The sequence below is a fragment of the Lynx rufus genome, unplaced genomic scaffold (genome assembly GCF_022079265.1).
Source record: "Lynx rufus isolate CCGP_SWC_20201006 ecotype Redwood Valley unplaced genomic scaffold, mLynRuf1.p SCAF_6, whole genome shotgun sequence".
Classification (NCBI taxonomy): Eukaryota; Metazoa; Chordata; class Mammalia; order Carnivora; family Felidae; genus Lynx; species Lynx rufus.
Window position 1 is genome coordinate 146,258,586 of NW_025814878.1, and position 27,873 is coordinate 146,286,458.

General features: G+C 56.6%; 1 protein-coding gene across 1 annotated transcript; it reads right to left on the reverse strand.

Moving 5' to 3' along the window:
• Positions 1–219: 219 nt before the first annotated feature.
• GABBR1 (gamma-aminobutyric acid type B receptor subunit 1) lies at positions 220–27,873 on the reverse strand. Its single transcript, XM_047102877.1, has 23 exons — positions 27,856–27,873; positions 27,431–27,524; positions 26,653–26,856; positions 25,779–25,964; positions 24,494–24,514; positions 23,229–23,389; positions 20,034–20,168; positions 19,585–19,755; positions 18,549–18,650; positions 17,807–17,872; positions 17,195–17,386; positions 8,747–8,989; positions 8,095–8,158; positions 6,692–6,769; positions 4,718–4,868; positions 4,162–4,294; positions 3,013–3,129; positions 2,815–2,922; positions 2,390–2,483; positions 1,683–1,810; positions 1,124–1,252; positions 830–973; positions 220–613 (listed from the first exon to the last, which is right to left on the reverse strand). The coding sequence occupies exons 2-23, from the start codon at positions 27,522–27,524 to the stop codon at positions 440–442; spliced, it is 2,895 nt and encodes a 964-aa protein (XP_046958833.1). The 5' UTR covers positions 27,856–27,873; the 3' UTR covers positions 220–439.

The following is a 27,873-nucleotide window of genomic DNA, read 5'->3' on the forward strand; positions in this document are numbered from 1 at the left end:
TAGGCGAGGGTGGTAGTAGGTGAGGGTGTGGCAGGAGAGGAGTGCAGAGGTGGGCGGGGCGGAAGGGAGGGAGTATCAGGAGGTGGGCAGGGACAGGGCTGAGGTGGGGGGGGCAGGAAGGCGCGAAGGGGAGGGAGCACCAGGAGGTGGGACCAGGCAGGCAGAGGTGGGTGGGGGCAGGGCAGAGGTGGGCGGGAGCAGGGGGAGGGAGCATGGAGAAGTGGGCGGGGGCAGGGCGGACGTGGGCGGGCAGGCAGGGTGGACCGGGTGGGGGGCGCAGCGGCGAGGCACAGAGGGGACAGCGGAGTCCAGTGGACGCAATTTGGTGAGGACACAAGAGACACCGCCAGTTCCCAGAGTCGGAGAGTCCGAGAGGCCACCCGGCCTCACAGAGGGGGGACTTCGTCCCGGCCCTCCCCTTCCCTCCCCCCTCCCAGCCTCACTTGTACAGCAAATGAACCCGGCTCCCGTCACAGCTGAGCCGGTCAGGGGGCTCATGGGGCCCCCTGGGCAGGCCCCCAGAGGGGTCTGGGGGCGTCGGGGGGTGGCGCCGCGGGCGGAGCTGCTGCCGGGACCGGAGCTGGTGGCGCAGCTCAGAGACGCGCTCCTCCTTCTGTGGGAAGAGGACGGGAGAAGGGGGAGTGAGGAGCGAAGTCGGGGGTGGGGGTGGGCAGGGACGCAGAGGCAACAGTGGACAGAGGAATGGAGAGTCAGGAAAGAGTGCACAAGGGGGGGGGGGGAGGGCAGGGACGAGAAGGGACCAGAGAAGTGAGGACCAGAAGTGAGGACCAGGGACGGGAGGGACCGTCCGTGCGCCCCCACCGCGCACCTCGGCAATGATCTTCTCCAGCTCCCGGTTCTCCTTCTCCAGCAGCCGGGACTTCTCCTCGTCGTTGTTGTTGGTGGAGGACCCCGTCTTCATGGTGTCCTGAGCCTCTGACTGCCACTCGCCGCGGGTGACCAGCCGGCGCACCTGGGAGGCCAGTGTGGGGGGTGTGGGGTGCTGGAGCAGGGCGGAGGGGGGGAGGCCAGGAGGGGGGCAGGGGGGGCAGGGAGCAGAGGCCCAGGATGAAGGCCGGGTTCGGGCCAGACCGCGGGGGGCGGGGGCCGGGGGGAGCCTGACCTTGGGCACGAACAGTACCACCAGAGTGATGTAGGAGGAGAACACTATGGCGAGGGACGCGAAGGCAAAGGCGGCGTCCTGCTGGCTGGACAAGATCATGGTGACGGGGGCGGTGATGAGGCACAGGACCTGCGGGCGAACGAGCTTGGGACCTCCGGGCTCTCCTCCCCCAGGACGGCCCATGAGGACACATGCTGGCACAGCTACCCTGCCATAGGGGCCCAAATGTGAGGCCACCCTCTTGGGCTCTAGGTCAGCCCCTGGCTCTCCTGCTACCATTACACACATTCAGTCCCCGAGTGTCCCACACCTGGTGGCAAGCCGACCTGGCCAGGGAATCACACACAAGCCATCTAACCTTTCTGCTTCCTCGCCCGTGTAGCGGGGACAGTACCGTGTGCCTCATGGGCGGTCACAGGAAGATTAATGAGACAGTGTCTGCAGTGTGCTTTACCAACTGTAAAGTGCTTGGCAAACCTGGGGCATTAAAAACTATTTAAGACTTGCACCCACTGACCCCAGGCAGCCCCTGGGGTCAGGGCCAGGTGCTGCGGCTCACCGCCACATTGTAGATGGCCATGCCCACGGCCCTGTGGTCGTTGATCTTCTCGGTGGACACGCTCTTAGTCTCATAGGCAAGAAAGATGCCCAGCAGCAGTAGCAGCCCCTTGTAACCATAGAAAATGCCTAGAACGGCAGGAATCGGTCACATGGGCAACAAGCCCTCCAAGCGTCCACCCCTGCGTCCACTCTCCGCCCACACCCCCCACCTACTGCAAACAGGGCTCCCCTCCCGTCGGCCCCTCTGACCTAGCACAGCCATCTCTGTGCATCCCCCAACCTGACCACCTGACCACCTCCTCCTGGGACACAAGTGGATGACTGCTGACAGCAGCTATCCACCAGCCCCGGGGCCACACAATGTCTCACCCCCTCACCCTCCAGGCTGAGGGTATGTTTTACCCTTTGTGGTAAAACCACAAGACCAGAGCAATGTTCAGGAGGCCAAAAGGGGCCTGCCCCAGGCCCTCACAGCTCTGGTCTTCCTATAGGGAGCAGACCAGAGAGAAGGGGTCAGGCCAACCCCCTGGTCCCTCCGCCACACCCCTGCTTTAGCCCCCCGCTCCTCCTGGAAACAGTCCAACTCTCCCCCATCCCCAGAAAGGGTCAGTGCAATGACACAGAGGAGGACACTCTTATTCCGAAGACCCTTGTCCCCACCAGCCCACTGTCCCTGCCCCACCCCCTCCCCCACAGCCCACACACCGAGCCACGTATTCATCTTCTTGGAGCTGCAGTGCTCCAGCTGGGGCAGGATGGACACATCAATGTCTTCCTTCGGCTCCTCCTTGGCAAAAGTCTAGTGGAGAAATTGGGCCACCAGAAAGACAGCAGTCACCCTCCCCGCCCACCCCTGCCCCCCCTTTTCTAGGAGACCCTGGATACTGATGCCAGGCCCCATGCTAGGCCCAGGGGTGTTTTCATGAACCCCAGCTTTCCACATGCCTGGAAGGTCTACACATCCCTCCTGGCTCCCCACTACTCGCTTTCATCAAGGAACCTCGGGGCACCGGAGCACGATGCTGGACAGCGCTCTCCCACGAGTGGCTGCACGCCTCCAGACCGCACTCAGCCCAGACACCAGCGAGCCCCACTCGGCCCTGGCCTCAGTACCTCCTCCCAACCTGTACCTCAATGGTTCGATGCAGGGGGTCCACAATCTGCCAGATGGCGAGAGTGACCACATCCATGCCCACCAGCAAGCCCACCGTGGCATACAGCTTCCAGGGCTCCAGCGTCTGCACAAACAGAGCACAGGCCAGTCGGAAGAAGCCCTCTAGGCCCCGGGAGCCAAGGACCTGAGGGCCGAGGAACAGCAAGCAGCTCACCTTCCTCCACTCCTTCTTCTCCTCCTTCTTCGTGAAGACCGTATGCACCCACCAGATCTTAGTGAACATGGAGCCGTAGCCCAGACTGAACCCCAGACCCAGGAGCCAGAGGCGGGCCTGGCACAGGACGAGAGAGCAGGGCAGTGTGGGGCAGAGCCCCGGGAGGGAACAGGGGTACAGCCGGTGGGGATGGGGGTGTGGAGGGCCAGCAAGGGAGTCCTCCCATGCAGCAGGGTGACCGGCCACAACCTCCTGGGGTTACTGGCCAATCGGGCGGGTTCCAGCCCCAGACCCTCCACGACACAGCCCCACCCACCTCTGCAGGCCCATCTACGGGGCCTTTGCTCCCCCTGCTCCAGCCACACTGACGTGCCTGCCTGAGATGCTGGCTCTTCTAACCCTGCAAACCACGTGAGTGGCCACCTTTATCTCTCCAGCTGATAAAGCCCACGTGTCCTTCCATATTCAAATGCCACCCCTGCTGGGGTCCACCCAAGTCCTGAGCTGCTTCCTCTCTGCTTCCACAGCACTCTGTGCAGACACGCCTCCTAGAGCCCCCTCTGTCGACCTCGCCCACTGCTTTCTGGTTTTACTGGGGACATACAGCCTCTGGCGGGCTGCACGTGCACAGCTGCAGGGCCGGGACAGGCACACAAGGAGACGTGAGGAGGGCAGGGAAAGAAGGACTATTTCCCACCAGCATAACAGAACTACAGAAGCCAGCCTTTCCCCACAGCCCAGGACCTGCCATGCCCCGAATACCAAGAACGTCCTCCCTGCCCCCACTCCCTGCTGTTAGTTCAGGTCTCCGAACCACAACCAAGGCCACCCTGGGAACCCAGTTCCTTCTCTCAGCCCCACACAAGCTGCCATTGTTCAAGGGCTCTTTGCGCAGACCCTCCTTCACCCTCAACACCTCCCCTCTTGTCCGTGAGGCCATGGCAACCTTGGAACCGACAAGAGAGCCACACAGTGAGAAGGTCTGGAGGACAGAAAGAAGGAACGGGGCCAGGCAGGGACCACAGGGGTGGCATTAGGGGGACAGGGACAGTCGAGGAACGGCAGGGACCACGGCCTTCCGGGCCGGGCTCCTGGGCGGGGGGGAGGACAGCTTCCTCCTGCAGGGTGTCCGCCCCACATCCTCCTTACCTGACAGACAAAGGGGAACTGGCTTCTGCCAATGTGGTAGCCGTCCAGCCCGAGGGGGAAGACGGCAGCCAGTGCCAGGGCACAGCCCACAGCAGTCAGATTGTTCAGGTGGGGCTGGGAGTTCTGGATGTAGCTAGGGGCAGAGGCGGGGGGGGGGGGGCAGAGTAGAATTAACCTCTTCTCCTGGGGGGTCAGCTCCTCAGTGCCGCCAGGGCCTGACCCAAGCTCAGCCACGGGCAAGGGTGCATGGTGCAGCCTGGGAGACAAGGCCGCGTGGGCAGGGGCTGGCACAGAGCTGCGGGGAGCTCCCCAGCCCAGGACACCACCTACACACACTGTGTCCCCTGGCCCCAGAGGCTCTTGGTGTCCAGACAGCTGCTTTGGGGCCGGGATGGGGGGTTTCCAGCCCAGTGGCCACTGGGAATGCATTAGAATGAAAGCATCCACCGCCCAAGGCCTCCAGAGGGTCTTATCCTTGGTCCCTCGGGAGGGGAGGGCATGCCCGCTGTGTGGGAGGGGCAGACAGAACAAGGAAAGTGTCAGGAAAGAGACTTACCGGACATGAGAGTTGTAGATGTTAAAAGACAGACAGACCACAGCCAGGACAATGCCCAGGCTGGACAGAACAGAGACGGAGATGAAGAGTTTCTGGGACATGAAGCGAAATGTCTTGATGACCAGGGTCTGGTCAGCCGGGGGGGCCCCTCCTGCATGGCATGGGGGGTAAGAGGGGTCTGGTCAGCTAGGGGTCCCTCCTGCATGGAACTGCATGGGGGGGGATCTGGTCAGCTGAGGACCCCTCCTGCATAGCACTGGGGGGTTCTGGTCAGGTCGGGGGGTCCCTCCTGCATGGAAATGGGGGGGTCTGGTCAGGTGGGGGGGGTCCCTCCTGCATGGAAATGGGGGGTCTGGTCAGGTGGGGGGGGTCCCTCCTGCATGGAACTGGGGATGGGGGCTCTGGCCAGCTGAGGAACCCTCCTGCATGGAACTAGAGGGGGTCTGGTCAGGTGGGGGTCCCTCCTGCATGGAACTGCAGGTGGGGGGGATCTGGTCAGCTGAGGACCCCTCCTGCATGAAACTGGGGGGGTTCTGGCCAGGTGGGGGGCCCCTTCTGCATGGCATGAAGGGTAAGAGGGGTCTGGTCCCTCCTGCATGGAACTAGGGGAGGGGTCTGGCCAGCTGAGGACCCCTCCTGCATGGCACTGGGGGGTTCTGGTCAGGTCGGGGGGGGGGTCCCTCCTGCATGGAACTGGGGATGGGGGCTCTGGCCAGCTGAGGAACCCTCCTGCATGGAACTAGAGGGGGTCTGGTCAGGTGGGGGTCCCTCCTGCATGGCACTGGGGGGGCACAGGGGACAAGGAATGAAGATGGGGCAGATGACACCATCCTAGCCGTGAGGACATGGGGACCCTCGCTGCCCTGGATCGGGGCCCCTCCGGTGCCCACTCCCTGCCGCAGGGGGTCAGGAAGCAGTCAGAAGTGAGGGGTGGGGCTACAGACCCAGATGTATCACCAAAGCCCTAGTCTGTTTCTGTCATTGTCTGTTCCGTGTGTTTTTCTGTCTGTTTTGCAGCAAAGGAAAGTGGGTGGGAAAGAAGGGTTGACAGAGATAAACCTCACGAGGTCTCTTATGACTCAAATCAAAAGCTGCAAAAGACAGCTGTAGAATCATAAATCCAGAAACTTCAAAGTATCCAGGCTGGTCTCCTCACCTTAGGAAAACACTGATCTGTGATTTTTACCCCTCGTAGGGTGATATACCCAAAGGTGTTTTCTGGTTATTAATAGGGGAAGCTCAAATGTGTCATCGAGTTCACAGGGGAAAAAACGAAAAAAAAAAAAAAAAACCAATTTCAATTTGTTTCGCTTTAAAAAGAAAAGTGTAATTTAGGCCGTGCAGCATTTATAGCAGCACAGAACACTGTCCTAAATTCAAATTATGAAGAAATGTCAGCTCACCAGCAGTGCTGGGAATCTCTAGATCCCAGCTGGGTAGGGCAGCTGTCCCCACCTCGGTCCCTCCTTTTGTCCACCTTGAGTGTCTTTCCTATTTCTGATCATTTAGCCCACAAAGCACACAAAGAGTAATTGTTTCCTTTTTCCCTTTAAAAAGCATGTTTCACTGGAAGAGAATTACATGAGGTTTCAAAGCCTCTCCTATAGTTTAAGTTTTCCTGACAGAGATGAAGAGGCCATTGTCGGCTTCAAGTAGCTGGTTCAGAGACAGCAAGGCACCAGAACAGCTGGTAAGCCCAGACGGGGTTTCCTGGCTGCCCCCTGTGCACCCCCACCCCTAACCCTCATACCTGAGCAATGTCCTACCCATACCAGTGCATTGCTACCAACCACCTGCCCCTCCCCAAATACACAGCTCCCCTAGCCGTGTCCTAACCTGGGCCCCCGCCCCCAGACCATGTACCCCGCATTCTAGCCTCAGGCACCTGCCACCGCCTCACCCCCGTTCACATGCACAAGGCTCTCCCTCAACTGCTGAGGCACTGAAGGAAAACATCAGCAGGGCCCTGCTTACCAATCCACTTGTCCGTTTTGGACCAGGAAAGGTCATCCTTGGTGCTGTCATAGTAGCCAATCTTCTTGTAGCTTCCACCTGGATGGGGACGGGGGCGGGGTGGGGGGGGTGAGGGCCCAGCCCGGGCACCAGCTTCCCAGGGTTCTACTTCACCCTGAGCCCCTCAAGGGCACCTGGGAGGACCTGGGGGCCATCTGAACCAGCAATCTGACTGAAAGGCAGTACAGGATGGGTGCCAACGCAACGTAAATACAGAAGAACATCTTCTACGTCTAAATCGTCCGCCGCCGTGCGGCAGCCTCACACCTCTCACTGCGGATGTCTCGCACATCGATTCTGGCTTCTAAAGCTTTCAACATCCCTGCTCATTCTCCCTCTCATGACAGACAGAATCACAGGATCTATTTTCCCAGTGGCTTTCATTTTAATTTTAGACATTTCTCTTCTGTTGGCTTGGGTTCTAATTCCTTGGAAAGTTGCATCTGCCTCTTTAAAGACCCACAAGACAAGACGGAATGCAGCTCCTAAGATTCCTGCTCCACATCTGGTTATGAACAGCTTCCTTCAGAAGCCAGCGCACCGCCCTCCAGCAGGGGTGGGAGGAGGGAGGAGGATGGGGGAGAAGGATGGGGCGAGGGGAGGGAAAGTGGGGGAAGGGAGGAGGATGGGGGATGGGAGGTAGAGGGGGGAGGTGGTGCGAAGGAGGAGGATGGGAGGTGGGGGGAGGGGAAGAGGGGGATGGAGGGTGTTTGGGGGGATGGGGTGGAGAAAGGCGGGTTTTGGGGGGATGGGGTGGGACGCGGGGAGGAGGAGGGGGGTGAGGATAGGGTGTGGAGGAGGAAAGGGGGGTGGGAGATGGGAGGAGGGGGGTGGGGGGGGCAGGAGAGAAAGAAACTTCCCTCCGAAGGCCACACAATGGCTCTCTTGCAGGGGCTCTAGGAAGCTGGTTGGGGTGTGAACAGTTCAGCTCACAGAAACCTGGCAAATACACACATACATGTGGTAAATTATAAGAAAATGCAATCTAGAAAAACCAAGCTATGTACACCACACAAAAATTAGGATGCCTGTTTGTATAGCAGGGAAATTCAATAGGTTGGTTCCTTTACAAATGGTCTCTGCCAGATGTGGCTTTCCTGGAGTTGTGGGTAAGTGACCAACAAGGCGTTAGCCCCTCGTTGGCAAGCCACCCAAGGGAAATTCCTGAAATTAAATGGGAAGCCACTGGGGAAGGACGGGCTTTCACTTTGCCTGCCCCTCTGCAACTCCTGCAAACCCACCGTCCCTCAGCGCTTCACTGCTCTCATTTAGAGGAGAACAGCCAGAGGTGGGAGGCCCCTAGGTCATTGAGTCTTGCCCCAGGCGGTGACCCCGAACAGCTGGCCCCTGCCCCCTGCGCTCACCCTGCAGCTGCTCGATGAGAGTCCAGGCCATCCGGGAGCCGCTGGCATCGAAGACCACATGGCCCTGAGGGAGGGAAACAGGCGGAGGCAGACAGAGGTGATAAAAGCAGGAGCGAAAAGAGACTCGGGGACTCTCTGGATCCTTATGCTTTGATGTAACTGAGCCTCTGAATGAAGTCTATTTCTGGCATTTGCCTGCATATAGGACGTACCCCAGATGCCCATACCCTAGATTCCAGACACATTATTCTGTTGAAAAGAAGCTTCACCCATGGGATTCGAGTGAGAAAGAGCCCCAGGTAGAGCACCGGAGACCCGGCCCCTGGCTGTGTGACCTGGGTAGTCACGAAATCCTTCTGGACACTAATTTCCCCACTCTGAAAGGAACAGGAGACAACCTATCCGACTATTTCCTCCTCTAACGTTCTACGATTCTCATCTATTAATTCCTACACTGGAAAGAAATGAGGGAGAGGTGGACAGAAAAGGAATACACCACTTTTCCTTCTAGTCTCTTATGGGTTCTTCTGGTTTGGGGGTCCCTACCCCCCAACCCAAGACCCATTATTGCAGAGACTGATGTGCACATCCAGGAGGGGGACGCTGTGTCTGTGGGAGGATGGGGAGTGTGAAGGAGGTCACTGTAACTCACAGAGACGCCCTCGAAGGACGAGGAGTTCATCGCCCGGTAGATTTGGTCAGTAATGGTCTGGTTGTTATAGTTGAAGTCCTCCAGGCGCACCCCCGAACGGCCACCCCCTCCGGACGTCTTGTTCAGAGCCAGCGCCAAGGCCCAGATGGCGTCGTAGGCCAGCGGCGCCTCCTGGAACCCACCGGTCTCCTCGGGGTGTCTCTTGAGTCGCTTGGTCAGCTTCTCCACAAACTCCTGGGATGTCTGCGGAGGGAAGGAGGGGAGAAAGGGTTGGCGCAGGAGGGGGTGGGGGGCACGGCTTCTGATTCTGGCTCCAGAACTTCTGTTGAACGGATGGTTTGTGCTCATGACAGATGGAGCGCACGGCCCTTCGAAATCTAACCATGCCCCTGTATCTCTTAGATCCGCCGGTGAGCTGGGTCCAGGGGCTCAGCGTGCCCAGCCACTAGCTCAGAATGGGAACAGAACGTCTAAGGAACAGTCACTCTGCAGAACGAATGGCAAGAGAAAGGAGACGTGGACGACCTTCTCTCGTGCTCAGACCCAGCACCTGACAGCTCCTCCGGTTCGGAAACACCCTAGATGAGGTTCCTGCAGAGCCCTCCTCACTGGACTCACCAGGCAGGAAGGGGACTCTTCAGTGTGCTACCTGCCTTACCGTCCTCACGGGCCTTCAGCTCACAGCCCCCTGAAGGGTGTTCGAGAGACTGAGAGCCCAGAAGCAACCTTCATGTGTTTGAGGTCCAACACTCAGCCCCTACCCACACCCTCCCCACCCTCAACCTCTTTCCTCCAGAAGCTAAAGAGAATGAGATAGCTCCTGTAACTGTCAGGAGATGAATAAAGAGCCCTAAATTTCTGTACCTGGCAATGACCTCATTTGGCTAAATAACCATAGGTCAGTTGCTCAAGTTTTTGGAAATGTCTACCACGTAATGGAGAAAAATCACATCTGTCCTCTGTTACCTCCCAGAGGCCACACAAGGAAATACCCAGAGGCTACCCCTTGGCAAAGCACAAGTAATACACAGGGCACCTCAGAACTCTGTTAGATCTGGAATGTACTAACATCCTCAGACTCTAAGGAAGAAATGAATGATGAAGTATAAATAAAAATCTGTTTCCCATGCCTTGCCCGCTTTTCTTTCTATTCAACTTTCTGAAGATACAGCAGTGGGAGGTGCAAGGGGCAGGCAGTGTGGTACAGGGGAAACTGCCTCTAAAAACAGGCCAGGACCAAGTTCCATCCGTCTGCACATCCCCAGCACCCAGCCCTGTGCCCAGCACACCATGAACAAGCAGTAAATGTATCCTGGATTAGGGCAGCAAAAAATACCCCACATGTAATTCTAATGGGAGATACATGTCATTGTACATTTTCCCAAACCCACAGAATATACACCCCAAAAGCAAGCCCTTGTGTAAACTATGGGCTTTGGGCGATAATGTATCAATGTAGATTCATCAACTATAGGCACTCTGGTGGGAATGTTGATAACGGGGGAAGATGTGCACATATGGATTCAGGAAGTATATTCTTCTCAATTCTGCTGTGAACTTGAATTACTCTAAAAAAAATAAAGTATTTTTAAAAATGTCCATTGGCACTTTTCCAAAGAAGACATCCAGATGGCCAACAGACACATGAAAAGATACTCAACATCACTCATCATCAGGGAAATACAAATCAAAACACAATGAGGTACCACCTCACACCTGTCAGAATGGCTAACATTAACAACTCAGGCAACAACAGATGTTGGCGAGGGTGTGGAGAAAGGGGAACCCTCTTGCACCGCTGGTGGGAATGCAAACTGGTGCAGCCACTCTGGAAAACAGTGTGGAGATTTCTCAAAAAATGAAAAATAGAACTGCCCTACGACCCAGCAATTGCACTACTAGGTATTTATCCAAGGGATACAGGTGTGTTGTTTTGAAGGGACACATGCACCCCAATGTTTATAGCAGCCCTATTGACAATAGCCAAAGTATGGAAAGAGCCCAAATGTCCATCGATGGATGAATGGATAAAGAAGATGTGGTATATATATAATGGAATATCACTCAGCCATCCAAAAGAAGAAATCTTGCCATTTGCATAATGTGGATGGAGCTAGAGAGTATTATGATAAATGAAATAAGTCTGAGAAAGGCAAATATCATATGATTTCACTCAGATGTGGGATATAAGAAACAAAACAGATAAATGTATGGTGGGGGGAACAAGAGGAGAGAGGGAAACAAACCTCAAGAGACTCCTAATGACAGAGAACAAACTGAGGTTGATGGAGGGAGGGTTAGGGGGATGGGCATTAAGGAGGGCACTTGTTGGGATGAGCACCAGGTGTTGTATGTAAGTGATGAATCACAGAGTTCTCCTCCTGAAACCAATATTTCACTGTATGTTAACTAACTAGAATGTAAGTACAATTTTGGAAGAAAACAAAATAATAAAAACAACTTGAAAAAATAAAAAATAAAACTAAAAATGTCCACTGGTGGGGGGCCTGGGTGGCTCAGTTGGTTAAGCATCCGACTCTGGTTTCAGCTCAGGTCATGATCTCAGGGTTTGTGAGTTTGAACCCCACGTGGGGATTCTCCCTCCCTCCCTCCCTCTCTCTCTCTCTGCCCCTCCCCTGCTCACACCCTCTCTCTTGTCTGTCAAAATAAATAAATAAGTAAACTTTTAAAAAAATGTCCATTGGATAGATCTCAATTCCAACTGACCCATCTACCTGCTGTGCAACCTGAAATGACTTATTAAACCCCACTAGTTGGTTATTCAACTTTTTTTAAGTGATCTTCAAGCTCACTGAAGAGCCCAACATGGGACTTGACCTCATGATCAAGACCTGAGCTGAGATCAAGAGTTAAACACTTAACCCACTGAGCCACACAGGCGCCCCCTGGTTATTCAACTTTAAAATGGGCATAATACTATCTCGAAGGGTTATTATATAAAATAACAATGTATATAAAACACAGGGTATAAAGTAAGTTGCAGTTTCTCTTTGTGAATCTCCTTGTTCTTAATCTCACTGTTGTCACTGATACTCAGATCTATAATCAGGCTCAGCATTTCAGGACCTGTATCCCCAACTGTCTCTGAGGCATTTGTAACTATACGATCAGTAATCCAAAATTAAAAATATCTAAGACTAAGCTCAATTTTTCTTCACTCCCAACACTTCCCAATACATGAGACTGAAGCTTTAGAACCACCTTGGGCTCTTTCAAATCATGAAGTCCTCTCAATTCTATTGAAATGTTTCATTAATAACCATCAGCCCCTATGGGGCACCTGGCTGGCTCAGTCGGTTAAGCGGCCAACTTCGGCTCAGGTCATGATTTCACAGTCCGTGAGTTCGAGGCCCACGTCGGGCTCTGTGCTGACAGCTCAGAGCCTGGAGCCCGTTTCAGATTCTGTGTCTCCCTCTCTCTCTGCCCCTCCCCGTTCATGCTCTGTCTCTCTCTGTCTCAAAAATAAATTTAAAAACGTTAAAAAAAATTAAAAAGGGGTGCCTGGGTGGCTCAGTCGGTTAAATGGCCGACTTCGGCTCGGGTCATGATCTCGCAGTCCATGAGTTCGAGCCCCGCGTCGGGCTCTGTGCTGACAGCTCAGAGCCTGGAGCCTGTTTCAGATTCTGTGTCCCCCTCTCTCTCTGACCCTCCCCCGTTCATGCTCTGTCTCTCTCTGTCTCAAAGATAAATAAACGTTAAAAAAAATGTAAAAAAAAAAAAATAACCATCAGTCCCTACACTGAAAAATGTTAATAATAATAGCTAACGTTTCTATTTCCTTACAATGTACTAGGTATTTTCTAACATATTTATAAGGTATTTCTAAGGTGTATATATAAATTTATTTAATCCTCCAATAATCTAATGAGGTTTATTGCCCATTTTAGAGATAAAGAAACAGGCACAGAAAAGTTAAACTTGCCAGAAGTTATACCGCACAGCAGGGCTGGGATTCAAGGCCAGGCAGGCTGGCATCAAAGTCCTTACTCTTGGGGTGACTGGGTGGTTCAGTCAGTTAAGCGTCCGACTTTGGCTCAGGTCAAGATCTCACGGTTCGTGGGTTCGAGCCTCGCGTCGGTCTCTGTGCTGTCAGCTCAGAGCCTGGCGCCTGCTTTGGATTCTGTGTCTCCCTGTCTCTGCTCCTCCTCCGCTCTCTCTCTCTTTCTCTCTCTCTCTTTCAAAATAAATAAAGAAAAACTTAAACAAAAAACAAATGTGATGGAGGGGCGCCTGGGTGGCGCAGTCGGTTGAGCGTCCGACTTTGGCTCAGGTCACGATCTCACAGTTTGTGAGTTCAAGCCCCGCGTTGTTCTCTGTGCTGACAGCTCAGAGCCTGGAGCCTGCTTCAGACTCTGTGTCTCCCTCTCTCTCTGCCCCTTCCCCTGCTCACACTCTGTCTCTGTCTCTGTCTCAAAACAAAACATTAAAAAAATTTTTTTTAAAGTAGGGAAAAGCTGATAACAAACCTGGAAACAATCTCAGTGTTCATCAGTGGGGAGTGTCCAGACCCACCATGATACATTATACAATGTTAGTTTAAAAGAAATAATTTAGGGGTGCCTGGGTGGCTCAGTTGGTTAAGCGTCCGACTTCGGCTCATGTCATGATCTCACGGTTCGTGAGTTCGAGCCCCGCATCGGTCTCTGTGCTGACGCTTGGAGCCTGGAGCCTGGAGCTTGATTTGGATTCTGTGTCTCCTTCTCTCTCTGCCCCTCCCCACCTCCCCATCTTGCTCTCTATCTCCCTCTATCAAAAATAAATAAACATTAAAAAATAAAATCTTAAAAAAACACAAAGAAACAAAGTCCATAGTCCTCCTAACCACCTTGCATCACGTCTGCATGTGGACATGCCCCCTCTGAGAGCACCTGCCCAGCAGACAGCCGCTAAGCTGAGACTTTCTGAGTCATCCTCAGCCTCAAAGTCTATCCAATCTCCAGTTCAAGGTAAACACTTGAAAATACCCAGATGGAAAGGGATTCATCTGCTAGGAATGGGGTCCCCCCTGACCACATCTTCACAATTTCTGCTGGCTCCAGGTCACTTGACAAACACACTTGACCACGGGGGGCATCAGCCCCCCCGACTAAAGTTACCAAAAAAATGTTTCCCCTTGAGTCAACAGAGATACAGTTGCAAATGTTCAAGTAGAAACATTACTAGGCAGCTCAAGGAGAGGCAAACAGCAAAACTTCTACAACCCATAGAAATTAATAATCAAGTATAACTTTATGACCCTAATTTTCACCAGCCCTTCTGTTACGGCCCTTTCTGGAGCTTCACACTGACCTAAAGGGTGTGTCCTGGGGCAGCTTTTGATTTTGTATTGTACCAAGATCTGATGAGACCTCTACCCCAAGAGACAGAATCTTATCCCCAGGTACGGCCACCTCCCCACTGCCCCTCTAGCCTCAGAACTGCAATATTTCCCCAAAACTACTCCAACCTACTGTCCTAAACTATGTTTCTCAACATATGTAGAAAAAGGATTCAATAAAAAGGATATCCATTCACAATAAAATCCCTTGGCATTAAGAAAAATAAAAATAAAAATAAATAAACCAGGGTTTCGCAATCTCTGCACTATTGACATTTGGATCAGGATAATTCTTTGCTGTGGGGACTGATCTGTGCCTCATCGGATGTTTAGAAGCATCCCTGGCTTACCCATCAGAAGCCAGTCGTGACAACCAAACTTATCCTTAGATATTGCAACCTTTGGAAAACTACTGCTCGAGCCAACAGTCCTCAAGATGTGGTCTCCAACCAACAGCACCAACATCCCCAGGGCACTGGTTAGAGATGTAGGTTCCCAGGTCCACCTCAGACCCGCTGAATCTGAACTTCCAAAGGAAGAGCCCAGTAATGTGTGTCCTAATAACCCTCCAGGAAGGTGAAGCTTGAGAGCCAGTGCCCTTAAGTGACAGCCATCCTTATGGGCCAGAGGCAGTTCTGCTTTTCTCAGTCAGCATGGCTCTGGCCCCTGGGTCCAGCCTGTGCTTCTGGTCCACCCTCCTGGTCCCTGCTTGATTCATCCACCATGTCTTCCCATCAGTGGTTCAGGCTGCTTCTACCCCTGGAAAATCTCGGCTGGTCCACTTGGTGTTTCAAGCTATGAAGCAGACCTCCCATCACCAGAACAAAGGCTATGGCCTCAAAGGCAGGCACTACCTCTCTCTAGAGACCAAGAGCCAGAAAGAGACCCTCTCGCTCATTGAGTTCCAGAGCCCAGATGTCCCTATTCTCTGCCAGGGACTCCACTGTTGCCTGCTGTGGGGCAGAAGCTGGGACGGGCAGGGCCTGGGCTCTAGGCACCAGCTCCAGTACTCCCCAGGTTCTCCCCAGGTTCCCCAGGATGGCTCACTGCTCGGGTGCTCTGCAGGAAAGTGATCCCTGGGAACTTCCCCAGACACAGTCCACAACTGGAGTCCACACAACACAACCCTCTGCTAGAACAGACTGACTGGACCTTCTTCCTCCCCTGCTCCAAAACTCTCACCAGCTCAGGTGTTAGCCAATAAAGGCACAGAGTCTTTAGTCAGAATTCATGGTTTTCCATGGAGGGTGATGGCGCAGAGGGCCTGGGGTCAGACTCCAACAGGGGCCAACTCTGGCCTCACGACTCAGCAGGGACAGGGACGGAGGGTGATGGGGCAGAGGGGTCTGGGGTCAGACTCCAACAGGGGCCAGATCTGGCCTCACGACTCAGCAGGGTCAGGGCCGGAGGGTGATGGGGCAGAGGGGTCTGGGGTCAGACTCCAACAGGGGCCAACTCTGGCCTCACGACTCAGCAGGGACAGGGCCGGAGGGTGATGGGGCAGAGGGGTCTGGGGTCAGACTCCAACAGGGGCCAACTCTGGCCTCACGACTCAGCAGGGTCAGGGACGGAGGGTGATGGGGCAGAGGGGTCTGGGGTCAGACTCCAACAGGGGCCAACTCTGGCCTCACGACTCAGCAGGGTCAGGGCCGGAGGGTGATGGGGCAGAGGGGTCTGGGGTCAGACTCCAACAGGGGCCAACTCTGGCCTCACGACTCAGCAGGGTCAGGGCCGGAGGGTGATGGGGCAGAGGGGTCTGGGGTCAGACTCCAACAGGGGCCAACTCTGGCCTCACGACTCAGCACGGACAGGGTCGGAGGGTGATGGGGCAGAGGGGTCTGGGGTCAGACTCCAACAGGGGCCAACTCTGGCCTCACGACTCAGCAGGGTCAGGGCCAGAGGGTGATGGGGCAGAGGGGTCTGGGGTCAGACTCCAACAGGGGCCAGATCTGGCCTCACAACTCAGCAGGGACAGGGCCGGAGGGTGATGGGGCAGAGGGGTCTGGGGTCAGACTCCAACAGGGGCCAACTCTGGCCTCACGACTCAGCAGGGACAGGGCCGGAGGGTGATGGGGCAGAGGGGTCTGGGGTCAGACTCCAACAGGGGCCAGATCTGGCCTCACAACTCAGCAGGGACAGGGCCGGAGGGTGATGGGGCAGAGGGGTCTGGGGTCAGACTCCAACAGGGGCCAGATCTGGCCTCACGACTCAGCAGGGACAGGGCCGGAGGGTGATGGGGCAGAGGGGTCTGGGGTCAGACTCCAACAGGGGCCAACTCCGGCCTCACAGCTCAGCAGGGACAGGGCCCCTAGGCCAAGTCACGTAACCTCTTTGCATCAGTTTCCTGGTCGATAGAACAGAATGACAACCCTAATCAGAGCACTGGTGGGAGGATCACTGAAATCACGTATCTAAGCTCCTGGTTTACTACACAAAAGCATTTTCACTGAACCTTTGTTTTGATGAGATATTTGGGACTTTACGACCATGAATTTGCCCCTGGCATGCTTTCCAAAACAGGTACCCCAGACCTGGACCTACCCCTGGGAGTAATAAGCAGGCATGCAGATTGCCCTGTAAGCTAGCTCAAGACGCCCATGGTCCTCGGGGCATAGCACTGAGAGGAAAGGAGAGGGTGCCCCTCCCGCGGGGCCACCCCAGCCTTCCCAACCAGAGCATGCGCCTCCCAGCTCCAGGTCCGCCACTATCCGTTATCCGGAAGTAACTGATTTCAGAAGTCCCTTTTATATCTGAAATTCTAAAAGGGAATCATTGAAACAACATCAGGAACCAAGCTAATTGAGTATCAATCAGGAGTGAATATTAAGCAAGTGCAAAGGGCCCGGAAGTCACTAAGAGAATAAAAGGCGTTTCAGCTCAGGAACAGCTCTGCCGAGGCGCCTGCGTATACAGCATCTATATTATCATTAACGCGTCTCCTTCACTTGAGTTCTTGCCAACTGCTCCTTGTTGCCATGGTAACAGCCCTTCCACTCAGGTGGGCCTAGTGAACTTGCCCCTCCCATCTCTCCTTCCCGCTCCCCTGCCCTGCCAGGCTCCCTCAGTCCTCGCCCCTGCCCAGGGGCTGGCTTCTAGGTCCCCACTCTCACCATGTTGGAGATGCTGCGGGTATTGGCCGGGTTCAGCATGACGATCTCAGTGGTGATGTGGCCTTCCACAGCCTCCGTCATCTCGTCCACTGTGCAGTTGATGGACGGGTCGTAGATCTTGAACCAATTGTCAGCATACCAGCCGATGAGGAACCAGACGTACTTCTTCCCGAAAAGCCGCTCCTTGTACACCTGAATGCAGAGGAGGAGGGAGGCTGGGCCCTTCTTTCCCTTTTTCTTTTATTTCCCTTGACACTCTCCAGCCTCTTGGGAATCAGAGAAGAGCAGAGAATTGAAAAGAGGAATCTACAAGTCTCGGAGGGAGTGGGAAAGACTCGGCGATTCCTCCTTCTAAGCTCCTCCCCAGCTAGTCAGGAAAGATGGGACTCGGGCTCCTGCAGAAGCACAGAGGGTACAAAACTGAGATCTGGAGAAAGTGCTGTGTGTGAGAAGCCAAGATGGGAGGCAGAGTCAACAGACAGGAGCATCATATTACTCGTCATCTCACAGCATCTGCTATCAACCTGATCAGAGATGCAAACAGGAGCCCCCACAACACACCCAACGTACAGAGCCCAACCAGACCCCTGCCTCCTCTGATTCCAACTCTACCTCACAAAAAACTTTCCGGGCTTCGGTCTCATAGAACAGTCCCACGATGATCCGGGCATCCTGGCGCTGCAGAGTAGACAGAAACAGCTGCTGAGGGAGGCCTGGAAACAGCCAGCTGCTGAGGGAGGCCTGGAAACAGCCAGCTGCTGCCACGGCATTCATCCCCTGCCCCAGAGTGCTTAATGCAGGGTTCTGCTGGAGGGGTAGCATAGAAATGTCACTGGACAATGGAAATTAACCTCCCCAGGAGATGCTACTGTCTCGCAGAATCAAAATTCTGTGATGCGATAGAGATGTTAGCTGGGGGGTGGAGGAGAGGGGAAAGTGGGTGATGGGCATTGAGGAGGGCACTTGTTGGGATGAGCAGTGGGTGTTATATGGAAACCAATTTGACAATAAATTATATTCATAAAAAAAAGAGATGTTAGCTAGCGTGGGTTGTAATCGTATTGCAACACATCAATGTATCATCATAGCTTATATAATATTACACATCAATTATATGCAACCTATAATATGTAACATGCAATATATAACTGCATGCTACATATATATATATATATATATATATATATATATATATATATATATATCTCAGATCAACTCGTTGCAGGCTGCAAGCTTACACAATGTTATACACTAATTATATCCCAACAACCTGCCTGTTCTCCTCTCCAGCCCACCACTGTCCCCCCAACCCGGTCCCTCTGTAGGCTGAGCCCACCACTCCCAACCACCCCACCTTAAGGTTTTTGACAGGCACAGCTGGATCTGAGAAGAAACTCTGGCGGAAAGTAATCTCGATTCCAGCCTCCTTCACTCGTTCCTCTAGGTCGTCCAGAGTCTTGGGTGGGAATAAGAAAAAACGGAGAAAGCACAGGTGCACAGTGGCATAAAGACCGGAGATGCTACCTGGGGATCATACACTCTGAAGTGGAGGAACCGCAGTTCTGACCCTTCCTTCAATGGCATCTGCCCCAGGGTGGGAAGAGCTCAAAGCAAAGCAGCTGGGGTCTCAGGGATGGTCCTACGTGGGAAGGTACTTATGAGCCCCTCGCAAGGATCTGTGTCCTGGGAGGTCACCCTATCCCCCCACCCCCACCCCCCGCCAATCCCTACCAAGCAGCAAACATGGGGGAGAGCAGAACAGAGGACTCGGGGAAAGATGAGACAGGGTCTGGTGTGCACACGATGGTCTCAACCTCAAGAGGCAAGTGGGCAGACAAAAGGATCACAGAAGAATGTCCTGGTCACTGAGAGAAAGTCAGGGGAGGATTGAAGGGCTGCTGAACATGAGGGCGGGTGGAGGATCCAAAGACCAGAACAAAAGGAGGGGCTGCCTCCGTCGGGTTCAGAGCCCTGAGCTTCCTCTTTTCCACCCGTGCTGTTCCAGAGACGTCTTCTGCCTCTCCTGTCCCTCCTTCTCCGTTCCCACTCACACCTGCCACCCCGAGTGTCTCTGGATTTGCTGCCTTTCTGGGTTCTTCTCTCACATTCTCTCTCTCATGTCATCTGAACTGTGGAGTGAACCTACTTTATTAGAAGTGGGTCATTTGGGTCTGTCTGGGGAAGAGAACGTCAAAGGGAAAAAATGTCCTAAAACTAAGAAGTTGCAAAGAATCTTGAAAACTCAGCTCTGCTCATTCCTCTGGCTACAGAAGGAACATGCACTTAACCCAGTCGGAACGTGTCTGCTTTTGATAAAGAAACAGGATCTTCTCCCCAATAAGGGATCCTGGCCACGTGTCTCCACTGGCACGTGGAAAATGCGCTCTCACCGAGGTGAAGACCTCAGTGGTCTGCTGGATGGTGGCGATCTTCCTCCAGCCCCACTTCTCAAAGAGCTTCACACGGGTGGGGTTGTGGAGTGTGGCCGACGGATGAGTTCGAAAGAACGTAGGGAAACGCTGCCGGTTGGACAGGGCCGGTGAGCTGGAGCCGTAGGAAAGCTGAGGGACAGACACAGCGTGGGGCACGCTCACGCTCCAGGCTCCCAGGAGAGGGGACCCTCACGGACCCCCCACCGCCTGGCACCGGTGCCTGTTCCCTGATCTGACTCCACTTCCGTCTGACAAGAAGCTAAGTCAGCTGCAGCTACCAGCCCCCTGCTGCCAGGAGGCCCCAAAGGACCAGGAGTCCTGCACCTGGGTCCCTCCACAGCCCTCTTACATGCTGTCCACCCCTGTTCAGCCCCCACCTTCTGAAACCCCCCCCCACCCCCACCTACCACAATGAGGTTCCACATCCTGGCGGCCTCGGCCACAAGTGTGGAGACAGAACTGCAGCCAGGCATGAGGATGATCTTGATGGGGTCATTGTAGAGCAGCTCGTACAGGTACTTGGTGGCTTGGCCTGGGTCACACTGGATGGGAGGGGGTAAGCGTGGGCTCTCCCGGTGCCCCCCCCCCCGCATCTCCAACAATCTAGTCACTCCTCGAGGACCCATCCCACCGCTGGACTCTTGTGTGCTTTCACCATCTTCTCCTGCCTACCCTCTCCTGCACGCACCTCCATCCGTGTTCATGCAGACACAATCTTCCCTCCCTTCAGCCCCTGCTCAGACAGCCCCAGCCTCACTTCCTCTAGCACCCCTGTCCCTTTTCCCCTGTGTCTCTGCTCCAAATCTCTGTGAGTCTGCAGGAATGTGAATAAACTCTCCCCAAGTCCGCAGACAGGCTCCTCAAACATGGCATGGAAATTCCTCCCTCGCCTCTCCCCACCGTCCATTTTCCCCTGGCTCTTCCCTTTCCAGGGCTAGAGATAAACAAACAAGAGAGAACAGGGAACAGGACCACTAGGGGGTCCTGCTGGGCGATCCCTCCCCTCCTGCTGGGCTCTGACATTTGACGGGTCCATTAGAAAAAGAAGCCTGGGGGGGGGGGCGGCGGAGGGAGAAACAGGTGAGGAAAGAACTGGGAGAATAAATAGAAAAGGACTCTTAACAAACCGGGTGTTTTTAGGGGTGCGTGAAGGAAGGGGAGGCAGAGAGCTGGGGAGGGCAGGGGTGCTGGGAGGACGGCACGTGGGGAGGAAGAGCCCCATGGTCTCCCCCTGCCTGTTCCCCTCCTGCTGAAGTTTGACATTTCCGAAGCCGCTGGAGCCCCAAAGGAAGCAGAGAAGAAATGGAAGCCAGTGGGAAGCCAGGGCAGAGGAGAAACAGGAGGCACAGGGGACTGGGGGGGGGATGGAAAAGGGGGGGCCGGCAGTGAGCAAATAAGGAAGGCCCCCTAGAGCTGCTCGCTTCCCACTGAGGCCTGACATTTGAGACCCTGTGGGAAGCTGGAGCAGGGAGCCAGGTGGGGCAGGAAGAACAACACTTCCCCCCCCTGCTAGGAGGGGCTTCTCCGGCAGGTCCCAGCATCCTGAACTGTCCCAGGGGGTCACTGCAGATCCTACCCCAGCCCATCGCAAGGCCCCTGGGTGCCCCCCTTCTGGCTTGAAGGAAGGGTAGACAGGAACACGGACATACCAGAGCATACACACAGGGCCACTAGCCTGCCCCACGTCTCTTCCTCTGCTTCTCCTTCCTCCCCTACCTGCTCTCAAACCCTTTCCCTCCACACCCTGCTCCTCACTGCAGATTCCCTCCGTGTGATGCCCACCCCCTCCCCCATAGACTTCCTCCCAGCCTCCCCTCTGCTCTCTTCTGCAAAGGATCCGGATTTGCAGGCAGGAAACCACAGGAAAGCACACATTCCTGTTAGTCTGCTTTCCTTGTGCCTTCTCTCAGGGCTCCCCCCACCTGCTTCCCAGCACCTCTGGGGAGTCACCTCTCATGGTGGAAGAGTCTGAGCCCACATCCAGAGCTCCTGGTGACCCCAGTCATGACACCTGCACCCAGCCCTCCCAGGCTCCCGCCCCAGACTCCCGCCTCCAGCAGCCCTGACCCTCTGCCCTAACTCCTAATTCTTTTCCAGCTCCCTGCTGTGCCTCCACAGGCGTCCTGGGGTCATCTACCTAGGCCTCCTGCACGACAGGATTTCGTGCTCCTTCCGGACCAGACAGTTAGAATATGTGTTTGAAACAAACTCCTCTAGCATGGAGAAGTTTAAGAGCCCCTCCCCAAGTGTCAGGAGGGATCTGAGTCCCCTCCCCAAGCTAACAGTCCCCATGCACCCCACCTTCAACCCCATTCCTGCCCCCTCTTCCCACACAAACCATTTCTAGGTGCAGATGGCTGTTGGAAAGAGTGACAATAAATCCTGAGTCCAGCCAGGTGTAAGATGACCGTTTCATCACCTCTGCACTCCACGGTCTCCCAGTCCCTCGCGTTTCCGGGGCCACACGTCAGACAGGATAAATCTGAGGCCGGAAGCCACATCCTTCCCCACGTTCCCAATTACTCAAATGGGACATAGGGTGGGGAAGGAAACTCATGGCCGACCCAAATTTTCTCACCTTCCGCCTTCCTCTGGTCCCCGCCTCCCTAACCCTTCGTGCTGGTCCTTTCTCACATCTTAGAGGCCACAGTGCTGAACAGAGGAGCCACTCCAGACCCAAGTTCCACAGGAGCCCAAGGACTGATCTTCACCCCAGCCCTCCTACTTGCCCCCTCCCCCACTGCCCTTCTTGCTGGTTCTCTCTTCTGCCGGTTCCCAGACTCCCTCTATCCCTAGGCTCTTGTGCAGGCTCCCTGCAGACCGCTAACCCAGTTCGTTGCCCATCTCCCAACCGTTAGCCCCTCCCCAAGCACAACACGCAGTGTAACCCACAACCCAGGAACCCTCAACCCAGTTCTGGTGGAGAATGAGCAATGAGCAGAAACCTGGTGCAGCTCACCACTACCTGGCTGTTTCGTTGTGATACATACACGAGAGCACGCAAGTCCCTCAAAATTTCCCTTATTCAGTCCCCATTCCTCCCAGCTCCAACCTGCTGTCAAGATTTACCTCGTTACCATGGAAAACGTGAGCCGGCCTCAGCTCCTGCCTCGGACACCTCCTCCACCCCTCCACCCACCCCGGGAGGTAACGGACTCCCCAGAGGGTCAGGGTCAGCTGGTGCCCTACACCCATCCCCAGTTCCCCCACCCCCGCCCCCATGTCCAGGGGTCCTGGGGAGCGGAAGGGTCACGCTCCCAGCACGACCCACCTCCTAACCCCCTGACCCTCATCTTGAACCTCCAGCCCCTCTGACTCTCCCCAGGCTCCCACACCCCAGCCCACCTCCCTCCAGTCACACGTGGGAGGGGTCCACTTCGCCATCCCAGCGGTCACCCAGGCCAAGGCGCACGGCTGGCCTCCTGCCCCGCTGTCCCCTTGCCCCCTGTCCCCCTGCCCCTGTCCCCCTGCCCCCTGCCTCGTGTCCCCTGCCCCTGTCCCCCTGCCCCTGTCTCCCTGTCCCCTGTCCCCCTGCCCCGTGTCCCCTGCCCCTGCCCCCCCTACCCCTGCCCCTGCCCCCTCCCCGCCCCCGCCAGGACTACCTTGCTGTCGTGGTGGATGAGCTTGAGCTCGTAGTCCGGCAGGATGTCCCTGCGGCTGTTGACGTCCTCCAGCGCCATCTCCACCGCGGGCTGGCAGGCCTGGCCCCCCGGCCAGCCCCCGCTCATGGGGAACAGCGCCCCGATGTACACTGCGCGCCGCTCTGAGGAGGGGTGCGGGGGGACCCGCGGGTGAGGCCGCGGGAGGTGAGGGGAGTGGGAGGCCCACGCCGGGGCCACTCCCGCCGCCATCACCACCAGGAGCGGCAGCGGCCACCCCGCCCGGGGAGAGGGGACCCCCGGGCCCATGGCGTGGGGGGGGGGGGCTGCTTGGTGGGGAGGAGCTCAGGGGGGACACTTTTCCCGGGGAGGGCTGCTGAGGGGGTGTCGAGGCGGCGCCTCCATCCCGGGTTTCGGAGGGCGCAGGGGGCCGGAGCCCCCAGGACGCGCGGAGGGCTGGCTCCCCGTGGCCCCCGCGGCTCCCGCCACCGCCGCTGCCGTGGCCACCGCGGACTCTCCTCGCGGACTGACCGACCGACCGAGGGGAGGAGGAGACGGACGGCTGGGAGGGGGCCCTGACGTCACGGGCGGCGCGCGGCGGCTGGGGGAGGGGCGGAGGGAGGCGCGCGCGCGTGGGAACGCCGGGGGAGGGGCGGGGAGGGGAGGGGCGGCGGACGCGACCCCCGCGGGACACCGGGGAGGGGCGTAGAGGGGAGGGGAGGGGGCGTGCCGGGAGGGGGGAGGGGGTGGAGAATCGGGGCGAGAACGGGGGTGTGGACGGACGGGTGGATGGATGGGGCGGGGGCGGCCGGGAGGGGGGGGGGGAGACAGGACGCGAAGGACCCGGGATCCGAGGAGGGAGAAGGAGGGGTGGGGAGGGCAGGGGCGGGGGTGCGGGGTCTGGGGGGGGAGGGGGGCAAGGCCTGGCCCTGAGACGCGTGCGCGTGGCTGGCGGGGGCGCCTGGAGAAAGCCCGGGGAGGTCGGGGGGAGCCCCGCGGGGAGGAATTGGGGGGCCCCGCCGGGCTCTGCCCTCCGGGAGGAGCGGAGTGGGGAGGAGGCGGAGCCGAGCGCGGGGCGCCGAGCGGGGAGTCGGGAGGGACCGCAGCCTCGCAGAAAACCGGGACTGGAGGCAGAAACCAGGTAGGAAGGAGGGGCCGGCCGCAGACGGGGGCGGGGGGCGAGAAGGACGGGCCCCCACCGCCTGGGGTGCAGGGGCGCGAGTGGGGGTTCGGGGGTGCAGTGCGCGAGAGGAGGGCTGTCATCTCACCTGAGTGCGGCGTTCGATTCACTGGCAGCAGGAAAGACGGGGATCAGAGAAGAGTTACCACCGGCGCCCGGCTTCCCCGGCCTGAGCCCAGCCCCCTCCCACACCTGTCCATGCCGGGAGGCCCGCGTGCAGCAGAAGCCTGCGTCTCTGAGGGTGGGGGGAAGGGTGCCTGGGGATAAGAGCAAGGTGGGGCTGTGGGTCAGGACCTGTTGGTTTTCTTCTTTCATTGTTCATAGGACAACAGAATTTGAGACAGGACATGGGCAGATTCTGGCTTTGTGGAGCCTAAATATTATAAAATGCAGGGGTCTCTCTTTAAGAAGAAAAAACTGCAAATTACAAATACAAACGGATTTTAAACTGTTGCTGTTAAAATCTTACTTTTGCATTTTTTACAAAAAGCTATGACCGTGTGAACACATTACTAGAGCACAGGAAGAGACCCTGGATAGGATTCCCAGTTTCCAGAATGGAGTGGTGAGGTATAAGCAGAGCAATGACATTAGGGGACGAAGCCAGGCCAGGACCTCCAGAGAGTCTGCAAAAGTGGGGGACGCATGAGGCCGGCCTGAATCCCGGGGACAAGAGTGCAGGGGCAGAATCTGGGTGCCCAGGACAGGGGACATTCTGCTGAATGAAATGACAGAATAGGTGTTGGACACAAGACTGAGTGCCCTGGGGAAGGACGGAGGTTGTCCGAGACCCTCCTTTTCCCCTCCCCCATCCCCGGGTCATCCTTTAGTGCTCTGACAGTTCTGCCTCCAATTTTAAGTCTTTTTAAATTTCACCCTGATAACTTTCCACCCCAGATATTCTTTCCAGTCTTAATGTTTTTTCTAAGTATGATATGGTTTATTTCTGAGTCTTTACAATAATCCAGTTATATGACAAATGGAAAGGAATCCGTTGTAGAAGAGGGTTATGCCTAGGAAGTTCTAAGTTTAGAGAGAGGCTAGGGGAAACTGCAGTATTTAAACCTTAAGAAAGGTGATGGAGGGTGAGGTTCATAACGGAAAAGAGAACATGTAGAACTGGGAGCAGGGAGGAGATCTCTAAAGAGGAAGGTAGAGGAAGGGGCCCCAGCGTAGGCGAAGTAGACACTGATGCTGCAGAAGGGGCTGGAGAGAGGCAGGCGAGGGCAAGAGTTGGGTTTTCACCTCCACTTCCCCAAAGCCCCCCCCCCCATTTTGCATGGCACCCCTTCCCTTCCCGCCGTCCCTTCCACCCCGCTCCCAACCTCTGGCACGCGCGTCCTCAGCTGCATGCAGGCAGCCGGTCCCCTCACCCTGGCAGTGGGGCTTGGGAGCACTCCACTGGCCCTGACTACAGATGCTGCGGGAGCTGCCCACCAGATGGAAGTCAGGGTCACACCGGAAATCCACCCGGGCTCCGTCCAGAGCGGGGAGGTCTCCACCCGTCAGGAAAACCTTCCCGTTTTCCAGGGCCAAGTATGCCTTGGAGCAGATTCGGACTGTGGAGAGACACGAAAAGGAAAAGAGAGGCAAGTTGGGGAAGGGGGCCTCAAGCACCCCACTCTTCAGGAAATCTGGCGTCCTCTCCTCCCTTAACCCTGGAAGCATCCACACACCACCCAAGGAAAGGGAAAAGGCGTTTCCATGGCAGGAACCTGAGGTGGAGCTGTAGGTGCCCAGAAGGGAATCTTTTCAAAGTCAGCGGCAGTGGGCGGTTCCCTGGCTTTGAGAGTGCGGATGTGTAACTTTAGATGCACAATTGGATTTACCTTTCTTATTATAGTTGGCTTACAGTAATGTCAAACTGGGTTTCGCTTCGTGGGTATATGGCCTCTGCGTTGGAGACAGAGGTGTTCAAGACTGCAGTGAAACCATTTTACGAGGGTTTTTGCACAATCTGCCACTAGTCCTCAAAGAGAAGAACTCACAAGCAAGACGAATAGTCAAGTTATTGTGTCAAGTGGTCAGTGGCCTAATGCAGGGAGGATGAGATGAGGTGATGTGTGGGCTGCTGACTTTACTGCCTCCAAGTGCGGTAGGGAAGTCCCTCTCACATGGTGTGAGCTCTGTAAGTGTCCTTGTGAATTGTGACAGTGGTTGAAAGTGCTGACCTAAGCAATAATGCTAAGTGTGAGGCAGGCCGAGGAATGATCTAGAAGAGAAGAGGGGCTTGGGGATGCTACTCACCGCAGCGGCTGGGAGTGTCCATGTCTGTCCAGGAGCCGTTGGCCAGGCACTTGCGGACCTTGGGCCCCACCACCTCGCGCTCCCCCCGGCACACGTACTCGATCTCATAGTCCACGGGCAGGAAGTTGATCGCCTTCACCTGGTCCCGGGTCAGGCCCCTGTACCTGATGCCCCCTTCCCAGGGCGGGTGTATGATCTGGCACCCTGAGGGGTGAGTGGAAGGCGTCAGAGAGGAATGGCGGGGAGGGGAGGGACAGAGGGCGTGGTCAGCGGGCAGGTGGCGGGCCCCGGGGAGCAGCTGCGGTGCCAGAGGGTGGGGGTCGGGACGGGTACAGAACCCGGGACGAAAGGAGAGAGAGCTCTGCGAGCTCGCCAGTGAGGAAGGAAGGGTGCAGGTTGGGGGTGATGGGCAGAATTAAGAAATGGTGAAGGGGTACACTGTGCCGGCGAGCTTGGTAAAACAGACTGGAGGAGGATTTTTGAGCGAATTAGGCTGAGAGGGCAGGGGGGACTTAGGCTCCCTGGGCAGCAGTGTAGGCAAGGAAAGAGGGGTGGGGTTGGGCCCATCATGCAGGGTCCCCGAAAGGTGGCCTATGCAGCAGTGTGGGGCAGACAAGAGGGGGCGCTGGGTCACAGGCGGGGGTGATGGAAAGGAGGTCAGGGATGTCACAGTGGGTCCGGCGGACGGGACAGGAATGGGGACCAGAAAAAGGGAGGGGGAGGGGCAGGGAGAGGGGGAAGGGGATGGGGGTGCCCGAGGTCGCCGGCGAAGGTGCACCTTCGGAGGTGGCGTTGGGGGTCTGCGCCCCGCCCGCGCCCGGGGGGCGGAGGAAGAGCGGCGCCAGCGGCAGCAGCAGCAGCAGCAGCAGCATCTGAGTGACAGGAGGCCGTGAGGGCCGGACCCCCGCCGGCCTGGCCCAACCCGGGAGGCCCGCCCGGCCTCGCCCGCCCGGCCTCCCTGGGCCCGGACCCGGCCCCGACCCGGCTCCTCCCGCCGACGAGACGCGCGCCCGGCGGAGGAGGCGGGGGCGGAGCCCCGCGCGGGGTGGGGTGGGGGGGGGAGGAGAGAGCGCCGGTCCCCACCCTCCTCCTGCCTCCCTCGGCCCCCCACCCTCCCGGGACTCCACCTCTCGGCCCCCGCGCCCCGGCCCGGCCCTCCCCCGCGCGCCCCTCGCGGAGCCCGGCTGCCGGCCCGGCTCTTACCTCTGCGCCCGGCCGGGC